Below are 13789 nucleotides of genomic sequence, written 5' to 3'. Positions count from 1 at the left end.
AACAATGAGTATCTTTGCTATAATGGTTTCCAAATTAGGGGTGAGTTTATTTTATTTTTCATTTGTAGGAGCTGGAGGTGATAATTGGAGCCATATCATAATGCAAACATCCCTCAGTCCTCAGTTACTCATCCAGGAGCCACCAGTGTGTCCCTGGACTTGGCTCTTTGTGGCATCCACACATTTGATGCCGCTTGAAGCCTGAGAGGCTGTTCTGCCCCAGGGCTCCCAGGGAAGATCCCCTCTGGCCACTGTCTGGGCTCCCTTTGTACACCCCACTCATTTCCCCTTCCCTTCCCATTCCCCTCACTTCTCCATGGGGATTCACTTTTGTTCCCACGGGCATGCCAACCAACTCTCCTTCCCCAGCTCTGGGGAGCCGGGCAGGCCTGAGCTTAAATCTGGGTTCTGCCATTAACGGATGAGAGACTTGTGGCAAGTGTCTTAAGTTCTGTGAGCCTCAATGTCTTCACCTCTAAAATGGCAGTGATAATATAACAGGCCTATGAGATGGTGGGAGGGACTCAGTGTAAGAAAGCACCAAGCACGTGCCTGGCATGGGGCAGGTCCTCAGTAAATGTTAGTTCCTGTGCTCATCAATGTTCTCCCCCGACCCCGCCAGCTCCTGACACGAGGCAGGAATTCGGTTATGCTACTTTCCTCCTGCTTCACATCACAGGGGCAGAGCTGTTTTTGTGCCACTTGTCATTTAAAGCCCAAATCAGCAAGGACTGTATTTGCTGTTTAACCATGTGCCATATTTCTAGTGACATTTTCTTTGTACTTGTTATCTTTCTTCCTAAAATCTGAAATTTTTCTTTTGTGTTAAGGAAGAAATAGTTTGTGTTCTTTTTCTGGGATTTCTTTTTTTCATTTTTGTGCAAGTAAAGGCAGATCCTCTAATTTGCATGTCACTGGATTAATTCAGAGATAAGACTTTGCCACTTCATTTTTATTCTTCACTGCAGTTCAGAAATGTTTTTCCAATGCCCAGTGTCTCGTGGATTATAAACATAATTTTACCGGAGGCAATTGGATGGCCCCTGCATAGTACAAGTAAATTATGTTGGTTAACGTCCGAGGAACTTTGTTCTCTGTGTCTGCTTTGTAATCGTACCTCTTTGTGGCAGAGTTAGAGACATGAATGAGCATTTTAAAAAGGAGAGCAGCCCTTTCTTCTGGGAAGGAGAACGAAAGAGTCCCTGTAAGAAAAGTTTGCATGATCGAGTGGAAAATCAAAATCTGACAAAGAAGCAATAATTTAGGATTATAAAGCAAGCCTGCCATCAAACATAATTATGTGACATCTTCTCGAGACATGGAAAATGGAAGGTGTTTTCAAAAATGAGTGGGAGTATTATGGTGAAAAACATTATCGAGTAATAGCTTCAGGGGCCTAGTAAATAGCATTTCTTAGGCATCTTTTTTCATCATGAATTGGTACCCCTAATATTCTTCCCCTTATTAGACAGTGAGACTGTTTTCTTTCCTCTGGCAATGGGGCAATGCTACCAAGTAAATAAGAGTCAACATGCTTCTGTTTATTTCTTCAGGTTTTAAAACCATATACAAATGACCTTTGGTCTATGCAGAACATATTTTCTTAATAAACTGTGGAACTTGATAATTTGTAAACTGCCTCTCATTTTAAATGCAATAAGGGAATTAACTTTTTAAAAGAATCAAATTATAAATGGATTTAAAAGCAGAGATTTCTTGGTATTTGCTTGTCATATGACTCATCGGTCATCCCGTATTCTTTCTGCCTTATAAAATTGCAGACTCTGACACCTGGGCTGCTTACAGTGGGTTCCCCCTTGCACGTGGCTACAGGGCCTTCCTCCAGCAGTGATAGCGCGTCTCTGCTTCTCCCTGAGAGCTGCTCACACGGCGTAACTCTTGTACCTTCTCTCCACCCTACAGATTTTGGTATGACGAGAGATATCTATGAGACAGACTATTACCGGAAAGGAGGGAAGGGATTGCTGCCTGTGCGCTGGATGTCGCCCGAGTCCCTCAAGGATGGAGTCTTCACCACTCATTCTGACGTCTGGTATGAAAGACTCTTCCTGTAATGTGAGCCCAGAGCCCTCCAGCCTCCACCAGTCCCGCTGGCTCAGTCTCAAGGGCTTTATTTTTCTTCCATTTTCTATTCATTTGTTACCCCATTTCCAGCTTTGGCTAAGTGTTAGGTGGGCCACACTCCTTCATCATCGAAATGTTCCTGTTGTCCGTGGGTTACTAAGGACGGAGGGCATTTGTGGGATCTAAAGTATTTGCAGGATGGACACTTCTTTCAATCCTTAGCTGCTCAGTAAGTGGCCAGGAGCTCTTGAGACAGAATCCAAGGCGTCGGGACATGCCGGAAAACTTCACCTCTCTCTGCTTCTCCCCTACCTGCCTTCTCTCTTTTTATCTTTCTCAATAAATAGATACTGTGTGTGTGTGTGTGTGTGTGTGTGTGTGTGTGTGTGTGTCTGCGTCTGCCTGCCTCAACTAATTAAACCTTCAGATTGCCGACATTGCTTTATTTAGGCCCAAAGCTTATGAATCTTGATGTGTTTTCCTGTTGGTCCCATCTGCTCTGTCCTCTTCAATGGACACCATTGTTATTGACCCAGGGGTGGTACGGAAAGCACAATGTCTCCCTTAATAATAAAAGTCTCTTGGAGACAGAAAGCTTATCAGCTGGAGAGTGCAGAGGATTCTCAATAGTATTGGTTATTGCAATTTCTCAGCAACATCATGCAAAGGCAATCAGGTTCTGAAATACAACTGAGGTTCTTGGCAAGCTATGGCCCTGGCCTATCTACCTTCTAGAACGTCAGCTAGTTTCTTGGCTGTCCTCTTGGGAGATCCCATTGCTGATGTGTTACAGAAATGGTAGTTGTTTACTCCAACTGTCTGGATGACCACATAGAGGAGCTATTTAAATAGTGACCGGCATCATTTTTTTTAACCTTGTGAACCTTTCACAATTCAAGGGACTTGGATCTTATTTTGAAGACAGGTGCAAATTGGAAATAGCATTTGAATATGACCCGGCAAAGTGTGATTGCTTCTTGAGCTCAAGTATGAGACCTGATTTGCAATCAGCCTGTCCAAGATGGTTATCTCTTTACTGTCAAATCAAAGTGCTCGACACCATTTTTAGACACAGAGATGATGGGAGAGGACAGGCCTGGGTCCATGCATGTATCTGTTTATTTTAGTCTCCGTGCCTCCAAAAGCTTTGAGGTCAGCTTGCAGTAAGATAAAATAGAAAATCATGAGAGCCAGGGAAAACAGAGGCAGGGTGGGAAAATAAAACTAGAGTTGTTAATATCTGACAGGCTAATTTTACCCAAATTTTGGTTAGCAACTATTGCGACAAGCAACAACAAAGGGACACAGAATTTTTAGTGCCAATTTCCTCCCGCTTGACTACACAGATATTATGAACCAATGAGAAAAAATAGACATAAACAAGAGTAGGCATTTGGTGTTCATTCCATTCAATGCTCAGGCATTGGCAGTGCTTTAGATTTTTTAGTTTTTAAACAGCCATGGAAGATAACACAGGTAGGGTTGGCCAGGACGTTGGAGAATGCAGAAGGTTTCTCAGCTGCCCGGGCTCCAAACTGAAGCTGGCCCTCTCACAGTAACGGAAATCATTTTAGATTGTATTCAATAGCACAGAAGATCATTCCTAAGTAGTTAAAATCTAGAAAGAAATGCAGAGAATTTGATTTTGTAGAAGATACCCTGGAATCTTAGGATTGGAAGGTGTCTCTGGGGTCAGCTCCAGACCCTGAATCCATCCCATCCGCAGCATCTCTGACAGCTTATTGATGAGCTTCTGTTTCCAGAGACTGCTTATTCCTCCCTCACAAGGACAGGCCATCCTAATTCTTAAGACACCCTTATTCTTTGCAGGTCCTTCTCATGTTATGCTTAAGTCAGCCTCTCAGTGACACCCCATTGGCCCTTCTCTCTGTAGCAGGATAGCACACCCTGCTCTGTTTTTTATAAGACAGGGCCTTGGAGTCACAAGGAAGTGGTGTCTTTTGTCTAGTTGGAACATCTCCAGATTTTCCTGCTGTCCTTCAAGACTTTATTCCAGATCCTTGGGCACTGTACCTGCTCCTTCTACAGTTCCGTTGTAGCACTCCCCTGGCAAATGGCTCTTGTTTGGGTTAGAAGACACAAGTGTGCCCTCTAGTCGTGGAGGAAATCAGGACTGAGAGGTGGGATGCGCAGCTTAAAGGTGTGTTCCCTTCCTGGGCATCAGGATCGCCCTACAAGTCTTCATTTTTCACGAAGAAGCTTTCCAAAAGGCCACAAATATCTAGGGCTGGTTTAGAGTTATTTGCTTCTTTAGTGGCTAATTAATGTCAGTGGGAAATGTGGATCTCTCTGTAGGTTTCGACTTGCTGGTGGGTGGGAAACTGACATGAGACCGTCCTGGTATGGGGAGATGTAATTACTGAATGCTGACCCCATGCTAACCCCAGCCAGCACTGGCACTGAGGTGAGACTCACACCGACTTGTCCCTTACTTGAGGAAAACAACCCCAATACTCATAATTAGAAAAGACTTCACACAAAGGCATTTGTCTAATGTTTAAAGATGAAATCTGTCCACAAAATTCAAGCCTTGGAGTTGCATGAAGGCATTAATACCAATGCTACACAGTAAGATACCTGCTATGAAAACACCTGGGTGTTGCATATTTCTCAGTGCCTCTGACTGGCTGTGTGGCCTTGGTCAAACCACAGGGCTTCTCTGGGCTTTGGTTGCTCCGTCTTTGAAGTGAGATCAGTTTAGGGATGTCTGCATTCCCTGTAGCTCTGTGGTACCTTGATAGATGTTTAAATGACTCCTGGAACAACTGGTGATCTAGGGAGGCACGTTGGTCTTAGATAGAGATGGTTTAGCCTCCATACCTTGGGGCAGAAAAACAGTTGGACTTAGGTGGTCACATTGAGCTGTGAAGGAGAGCCAGACTCCAGCACTGTGTGGTCCTCCCTGACAGGCCATACTGCCATTACACAAGCGTTGTTCTGGGGAAAGTGTTTGGAGAGAGCTGAGCCTGTTACCTGCTGGGTTGTTTTGTGTGTGATCATGAAGACCTGGTGTGACCCAGGCAGAGTGCTCAGTGTGTACAAGAACAGGGTGACTAGAGACACAGTCTCTGTCCTCGAGGGATGAGGTCCTGTGGAGAAGAAGCAACCCTGACAGGTTGGAATCACAGAAGCCTTCCCAGAAGAGATGCAGTCGTGGGGGTGCCCTAAGGTATGGATGGTCACCAGTGGAGCACTGAGGAAGCAGACTCCTGGCAGTGGGAATGCTGGGAAAGCCATGGCCGTAGGAAGCGCCTGCTGTACATGGGGGACGGTGGGACTTCCTTGAGGGAGTCAGGTTGAAGAGAGATCAAGCAAGGCCACAAATGTGTTAGGGTTTTGAGACTAATTCTGCAGGCTCTGCAAAGACTTTTAAGGCTTCTGAACAGGAGAATGACCTAGAGCTGTATTTTAAGACGTCCGTGTAAGTTAGATTGTAAGGCTGCATTGAGTAAGATGTTGGTGGCAAAAAGGAAGAGTGCTGTAGGCCAAGTGAGGAGGACAAGCTGCCATAAGGAAGTGGTGGGGGGACAAAATGTGGGGGGCCAGACCTTAGGACAAATCTGAGCCTGACTTGGCAAGCTGTGGTGTCAGTCTGAGGAGGCAGAGGAAAGGACCACCTCAGGTTAACTGCTCAGGTGGGGTGGGGCATCAACTGCAGTGAGGCCAGAGGAAGAACGGGGTTGTGAGACAGTTCAGTTTGAGATCTGTGAAGTTTGTGGATAGCCAAATAACTGGGAGCTTGAAATAGAGCAGTCAGGGCTGAAAGGGTCCATGTGGGAGCCACCTAGTGAGAATCGGCTGTTTGAAAGCAGCGGACATGGCCAGGGAAAGCTGGGGGAGCAAGAGGAGAAGTGGACCTGGAGGGAACTGCGTTTTTAGATTATTTCTCAGGTCAGGTCTGCAGTCAGTAAAAATAGCATGCTTGTCATTTCTTATACTGTACTGCATTTCAGATGTGAAGGTTGGGAGCTGCAGCCTCCAAGACGTGCTATTTATGTGACCAGGCCAATTTCAGTGTGCAGAGACCCCACTGCCAAAGTTGATGGAGAAGCCCGCTGCCCTCGGCCAGGCCTTTGAATGCCACACTTTGGCCTCTGGGTCTTTGGCTTTTCTAGGTCTCTTGTGCAATATAAAGACTATTTCTTGATTGGTAGAAGTTAAAAAGGACCTTGGGTGGGTCACTCCTCTGATTGCTAAGATTCTATTTATGGCTAACATCTGCTCTTAGTATCAATTTGTACAAAAACCCTTTTGTTCATGGAAGGTAGCTGAAGCAGTGAATAAAACATTCTGATATAGAGTCAGGGGCTCTCCTGGCTTGGGCTTCAGGCCAGGACCCCAAGAGCTCTCGTCGGGAAGGGCCCTGCCCCAGGATTTTCGGTGGGTTTCCCCATCACCCCTGGCCTCGGTGGGAAGCCCCTCAGGCTGCTTGCAGCTGAGCAGCTGCTTCATTCTGCGGAAATGAGTGGAAGCGAACAGGGCATGGAAAGGCCAATAGAACGCAGGGAATTTGTGAAAGACAGCCATGTGTGCTGGGAAGGCACCTTTATTTTGCAGATTACAGCATTGACTTTTTAACCTTTATCTGTCTGAAATTTCTGTGTATGTGTATTATCTATTTTAATTTGTTTTCCAGTAGTTGGATCTTCTCAAACAGACAAAACTGCGTGGCGCAGTTGCTCACTGCTCCGCCTGCTGACTGTATTCCTCCGTGGATCCCCTTTTCCCCTCAGCTAAACTCTATGCTTAAGGATCCTTGCTTGTCCATGACACTCCAGCCAGGGCCGCAGTCCTCGAGGCCCCTACCTGTGAGACTGAGCCCTTCACAGGCCAGTGGCTCCCCAGCTCCCGTGGAGCGGGCTGCTCTTCTCCCTGGCCCCACTGGACCTGTGAGATCCCTGACGAGCTTTTAGACACTCCAAGGTCCAGGCCCCCACCCCAGACCGGCAAAATCAGAACTGCGGTCCGGGGCCTAGGCCTCAGTATGTTTTTAAAAACCTGCTAGGAGGTTCCACTCTGCAGCCAGTGTTGAGAGCCACTCGGGTAGAGGTTTCCAAAACTGGGAAGCTTGTTGAGCAGCTTGATTGTCCCAGGCTGCATTTGAGGCCAGTAAATCACAGTTGTGGCAGGGCCTGGGGGTCTGCATTTTATTATTCTTGAGATAAAGCACATTTGGGAGACACTGCCCTGCCAAGTAAGCGGCTATAGCTAGGCCCTGAACTCAGCCTGCCCGGCCTTCAAACAGAGATTGGTGCCTCCTAGCTGTTGAAGGGACCCTGGAAACTCCCTCTGCTCCAGCGTCCTCAGTGGACCACCAGGGCTGCCTTTACTCTACAGGAAACATTAGTAGCAGCAAATGAGGATGGATAGTCCACACTTAGGCTGGTGTCTGGCACACTGTCTGATGTGTACTCAGTTGCACAAGGAGGGAAGTTTTTCAGGGCCCAGGAGAAGAAATGCTGAACAGGAGAGAGCAGCATGTTTCTGTCCATCGTTTCCAAGCACCTCACATTTCTTTTCTCCCTGTAGGTCCTTTGGGGTTGTCCTCTGGGAGATTGCCACGCTGGCCGAGCAGCCATACCAGGGCTTGTCCAACGAGCAAGTCCTTCGCTTCGTCATGGAGGGCGGCCTTCTAGACAAGCCGGACAACTGCCCTGACATGCTGTACGTATTTCCTGGACACCCACAGCTCTCCTCCCAATTTCCCTTCTCAGTAACTCTTTTCCTGGGTCACGTAAGATGAGTCATTATGAGATCCAGCCTCTCTGGCCCGGTGGGTTCCGTGATAGTCAGGAGCAGTTTAGAAGAGGTTTATCCTGACGGAAGGAACCTGTGCCTTTGTGCAAGTACCTCAATTCCATCTCATCTTCCTTAATCCTTTAGTTCTGATTTGCAGTTTGCACTGCGGTTTCTCAGGCTAAATGTCTCTGTGAAATATTTGACCAAAGCAATCCTTACTTGCCTTCTCCAAGCAAAGTTTAAAAAAAGGTGACAACATGACACTGATTACTGTTAAGCCAGATTCCCGAGCCTCTCCCTAGCCTTTGGCAGGCCTGAGAGAGCTGCTGCAGCTGGCGTACACAAAGCTTTATGGCCAGGACTCCTTCGGCACCGCATAGGGTAAACCTCAGACCTCTTCCCACCGGCACTTCCAGCATATTGCCGCCGCAGTGGTGTTGTTTCTTCTCTGTAATTCACAAACCATGTAAGTGACATGCTCTCTGGAGCTTCATCCAGTGACCCATGTGGACCTGGAACATGGTTCAGCTGACCTCCCTGCAGACACACCCCAGAGAAAGTGTCCGTGATGCCTTGTGGGCCTCACTGCTCCGCGTTCTTAGGAGAAGCCCCTCTGGTGATGGAAGTTGGAGCTGCTGAAGGTGGGAGGCCCTCGTTGTCTTTCCTGGAACAAGTCAGAGGAGGGTGTGAAGGTATTCTGTGGTTAGGTTGTCAGGTGAAGGACAGGTACAGGTGGGAATCAGTGGACTTGTTTTCGACATGCATATTAAAGCAGGGCTCAGAGATTCTCCTGGATCCTGATAGGCAGAAGGAAGGCTACCACTAGTACATCAAGACCAATTCAGGAATTTTCCAGAATTGCTTTTCTGGACAGGTTAGGCTTCACGTTGAAAAGGATCCCAGAGGAATTGTCGGGCTGTCTTTCTGTCTGTGTGGAAGACTTCCAGATCTGCATCTACCCATGGACCAAGCCTCGAGTGAGCACTGACTCAGGCTGAGCCCCACAGTGGTACGATGATTACAAATATGGCTCAGACACCATGACAAGTGGTACCAGGGAAATTGGTCCCAATAGCCATGAAAGCTTTGCTCATTTGGCCTCTCACAGTTTCCAGGGTCAGGAATCCAGACACAGATTTGCTAGCTGCTCAGCTCGGTCTCACTAGGCTAAAATCAAGATGTCGGCCCGGGCTGTGATCATCTGAGCCCCAAGGCCTCCCTCCTCCAGGCTCTTTCAGGTTGTTGGCAGGATTCAGCCCCTTGTGGCCATACGACTGAGGTCCTATGTTCTTGCTGGCTACCAGCCGGGGATGGCTCTCAGCTCCTAGAGGCTGAGGCCACTCCCCATCCTTGCCATATTGCCCCTCCATAGGGCTTCTCACACCAGAGCAGCTTACTTCTTCAAGGCCAGCAAGAGAATCTCTCTGCTTTTACCATTTTTTTACCTGATTAAGTCATACCACCCAGGATAATCCCTCTTTTGATTAACTCAAAGTCTGATTAGAAACCGAAATAAAGGAGTGAAATCCCATCATATTCATGAGTCCCACCCACACTCAGGTGAGAGGATTATCCAGAGTGTTTACACCAGGGGCAGGAGTCTTGGCAACCGTCTTAGAATCTGACTGCCAGAGCCTGGGAAGCAGAAGACATTGTCCTATCAGCAAACCAAAGTTTTGTTTTTTTCTAAAGCACTTTGAGTGTTGCTATGGAGACTGAGTCCCTAAGCCCCACATAGAGGCGGTGGACCTTGCTCTCCTGGCTCTGACTGTGCTGGGCCCACGGGTTCAGGGGGACTCGGCACAGCACCCTTGTGCTTCAAGAGTCCATTAGCTGGGCATTATACTTTTTAACTGCTGCTTCTGAAAGTGTGTGCAGCCAAAGCCTGTTCTGTCCCGTGAACAGCTTGCACAGAATTAAGACAGAGGGCCAAAGACTGCCGCGGGGTGGACAGTGCTTGTGTGTGTGTGTGTGTGTCTGGGTGTGTGCGTGTTGGGGGCAGGGGGACTCACTGATCACCTGAGCCTAGGCCTGGACTAGGAAACCTGCATGTGTCCACTGACGGAAGGCCCCACCTCTCAGAGGGTAGTACATATTGGGGGGCACTGGGTTTCCTGGATCCTTCATCAAGAAACTTCCCCATACAGCCTCTTTAGACTTCAGGACTCGAAGTTGCAAGAGACTCAAAAGGCCACTTGGTGCATTTTCTTGCCCAACATGGAAATTCTTCCTCTTCCCACCTGTATTAGTTTTTTGTATTACAGTATAACATTACCCAAACCTAATAGTTTAAAACAACAACAAGCATTTATTGTCTCACAAAGTTTCTGAAGATCGGGAATCCAGGAGCAGCCTAGCTACATGACTCTGGCTCTGGGACTCTCGTGAGGTTGCAGTCTAGCTGGAAGCCAGGGCTGTGGTCATCTGAAGGCTTGTCTGGGGCTAGGATCCACTGCCAAGGTGGAGCACTCACATGGCTGAGCACCACGTGAGGCCTTAGTTTCTCTGTGACCCTGCTTGAGTGTCCTCATGCCATGCAGCTGACTTATGCTAGAGCAGGGCTCAGCAAACTTTTTCTCTAAAGAGACAGACAGTAAATATTTTCAAATGAGCATGATTGTAGCTACTCAGCTCTGCTGTTGCAGTACAAAAGCAGCCATAGACATCGCATGAACGAGCGTGGCAGTGCTCCAATAAAACTTTTTGAACACCGAAATTTGAATTTCACATGATTTTCATGTTGTCACAAAATCTTCTTATTTTGAATTTTTCCAACCATTTTCAAATATAAAAACCATTCTTAGTTCATAGGCCTTACAAAATCAGACAGCAGGCCAGGTTTGACCCACAGGCCCATAGCTTGGCTACCCCGCCCAAGAGTAAGTGACTCCACAGTAGAGCAGAAGCCACAGTGTCCTTTATGGCCTAGCCTCAGAAGTGCACAGTTTCCACCATCTCCTGTGGGTTACACGGGCAGCCTGTTGGACATGGGAGGATATTACACGGGCTGTGAATACTAGGTGAGGCCCCCTGGGGTCTTGGAGGTTGGCTGCCAAACCCTGCTAACTCCCACTATTCTCACTCATGACTGCTCTTCACATTGAACAGTGTGGTCACTGTATTCTCGTCAGCCCGTTTTAAGAAAAGTCTTCCTACGGAGCAAAAATATAAGTAATGGAGTCTGAGGAGTGCTGCCCACTGAATTTGCATAAACTTGTGCCCTGCCAGAAGAGAGGCTAATACTAGAATCGGCAGTGTTTTATCAAGCTTAAAAACAGTCTAAGAAAGCAGGTGTGAGTTTTGTTTGTGTGGTTTGGGGTGGTGGGAGGAGAGGTATTGTGTTTGAGCTTTCTCTTTGACTCAGGTAAGCGTTTGTCCCTGAGAAACTTGTGGGACTCCTAAAGTTGATCCACCTCCAGGTGACTGGAGTTTTAATATTAATTTAATATGCCTGGGAAGCAGCCCACCTGCCATGGGAAAGGCAGTGTACTTCCTGTTCCCAGCATAGAGCGACAAGGAAACTTACATGGAGAGGTTACTCTTGAATATTAAATATTTATTAATTCAGGAGGCATTTCTGCTTTGCCCTCCAGAACCCCCTTGGCAAAGTGTTCTCCCTTCTAAGAAAAGAACAAAATGAAAGGAGGCAAGCTGGTTTCATAGGGAGTGTCTCTGTTGTCCTTGTGGATTTATTGATGAGCAGCTTAGGTAAGAAGCGTTCTGGGAGATGGGTTCTCATGTTACAAGAGATGAAAGAATGGACTCTTGTTTCTCCCAGAGGGGGAGAAAGTTAGCGAGCCCTTGGGAGTTGCCTGAAAGCCCTGCTGGGCCTCCATGTGGGAGAGAAACCACTTCGACTGTGTTGTTCCAGAGGTCTGAACAGGCACCCACAGGGTCACTAGGGGTGGGGCGTGCAGTGGCTGCTGGGAGTTGTCAGCTCAGCATCGGGAAGATGCTTCAGCTATTCTGCGATGCCTGCAAGAAGGTGAGCAGGCTCCTCTGAAGTAGCCAGTAATCCCCATCCTCTCACTAGCATGGAGTGCTCAGCTTTAGAGGAAAAGCTCCGTGGTCCAAGCCACAGAGAGTCCAGGCTTGTGAGTCTCAACACCGAGACTCCGTCTGAATTAATTTAGCAAGCGGCATGAGATCAGATTCAGCTTGTGGTCCGCTGGTGGATCCGTATTTTAAATTGACGACAAAGCCTGTCCTTCACCTTCTCTTACGCTCAGGTCTCCATATTTGCACCACAAATGCCCTCTGGGTGCATGCTGACTGCTGACATCCTGGAGACAAGGGTGTAAGGAGTGGTCCCAACTTTCACAAAGTCTAGTGACTGGAAGGACTGAATTCTAATGCCGCAGGAGAAGGGCTAGAGCAGAGATGTGCACTGAGCCATAGAACTCAGGCCAAGAAGCCGTATTCTCTGCAGCTAACACTTCCACAATATCACACGTCAAGACCCTTGCCAGGGAAGTCTTCAGTATGCTGCATTCAGGAAAGAATTTGAGCTTGTTAGCCCAGAGAGTCATCAACTGGTAGCTAAGTCTAAAACAAACTCAGCAGACTCTGGTTGCTTTTGCAGTTTTCAAACATGGTTTTTCCTGTTGCTGACTAAACCCCCACATGGCTCGGAATCCTGTGCTGGTTTTGTGGGAATTGAGTGCTTGAGTAGGATCCAGACAGTCAGGAATGGCCACTCCTGTCCAGTTAGCCTTGCGATGGGCTTTCCCGTGGTGCTGGGGCCCTGCGTCTGAGCTCTGCCCAAAGTCAGAGTAGCATGGGGTGAGGGGTCAGGCAGGCCCCACTGTCCCACTGCCATCCTGGTTGAGAAGTGGTTCATAGATAATCCTGGCTGTTCAGGGCTGCTGGGAGGAGGTGGAGGAGGGCTGCACCGAGCCCTGCAGGTCCTTTCCGGAGTCCGGTCTCTTTGTTGTGACCGTCGTCCCTTGGACTGCAGCTGCGCTCATGCTCGGGTGCTGGGCTGCATGCACATCTTGGCGTATGACCACAAACTGCCTGCACACAGTGGGCCGAGGGTGGGGGGAGTACGGAGCGCCACAGTGTGCAGCATGGAGTGGACAGTACAACTGGCCCCCTTTCCTCATACCCCTATCATCCACCTCCTGGGGTCACACGTCTCTGTTACGCTGCTTCATCGCAGGGCAGCAGCTCCATGTGGTCTTGTTCCCACCCCAGGTGAAGGGCTGTGTGCATGCACCCCCCCACACACAGGCGCAAGGGGGTGGCATTCAGTCAAGGACTGCTCCAGCTCACCAGACCTGACTAGTTGTAAAAAATGTGCTTTTTAAAGAGGACTTTTATCAGCTCATAAATCCCTCTAGAGTCTACTGGAAAGTTTTCTTGTGGCGATAGTGTAAACAAGGTCTTGAATCCCACAGAGTAGAAAAGACTTCCTTTTATGGACAGCACTGGAAGGGCTATGACTTTGGAATGGTTTAAAAGCAGTGTCACGTGGCTTGTTTGTGCTGATGTCACTTGCATCACTCCCCTGCTGGTGGCATCTCCTCAGCCCTGGGCCAGGGGGGCACAGAGCCAGGACACATCACGTGTTCTTGGCCCTGGCTGCACTTCTATTCAGGGATAAGTTAGTCAGCCAGAGAGGAAATCGCAGCTGAGCCATAGACAGGGGTTTCATGCAGTTATGGCCCTTTTTAATTTACTTTTTGGGGGGGTCCTTTTTCGTAGGAAGTGATGGTGGGTATAGGACGGAGGCTTGTTTGCCCTCTGACCCAAGGAGGAGCTGCCAGTTTATCACTGCAAACACCCCACAACACCTGTGGCTGTCAGGGGACAAGCAGGAGAGGGAGGGTCTCCTGGTAGGACCATGCTTTCTCTTTTTTAGGTTGAGAGAAAATTCCTTTTTCTGAGGTAGGTGGTATTCGAAGTGTTGTTTCACAGAGCACTCCATCCCAGCTCCACCCTC

At 48.2% G+C, this 13789-nt stretch overlaps 1 protein-coding gene across 1 annotated transcript in view; it reads left to right on the top strand.

Annotated features, from left to right (window-relative positions):
- IGF1R (insulin like growth factor 1 receptor) overlaps positions 1-13789 on the top strand; it is a 290964-nt gene that overhangs the window by 268706 nt on the left and 8469 nt on the right. The window contains exons 19-20 of the mRNA XM_014849602.3: positions 1924-2053; positions 7636-7770. Of these exons, the coding sequence (XP_014705088.2) occupies positions 1924-2053; positions 7636-7770 (265 nt within the window). The remainder of the gene's footprint in view (positions 1-1923; positions 2054-7635; positions 7771-13789) is intronic.

Source organism: Equus asinus, chromosome 2, assembly GCF_041296235.1.
Source record: "Equus asinus isolate D_3611 breed Donkey chromosome 2, EquAss-T2T_v2, whole genome shotgun sequence".
In the NCBI taxonomy this organism is placed as follows: Eukaryota; Metazoa; Chordata; class Mammalia; order Perissodactyla; family Equidae; genus Equus; species Equus asinus.
The sequence above is the reverse complement of the archived record's forward strand: the minus strand, read 5'-3'. Positions and strand labels throughout refer to the sequence as shown.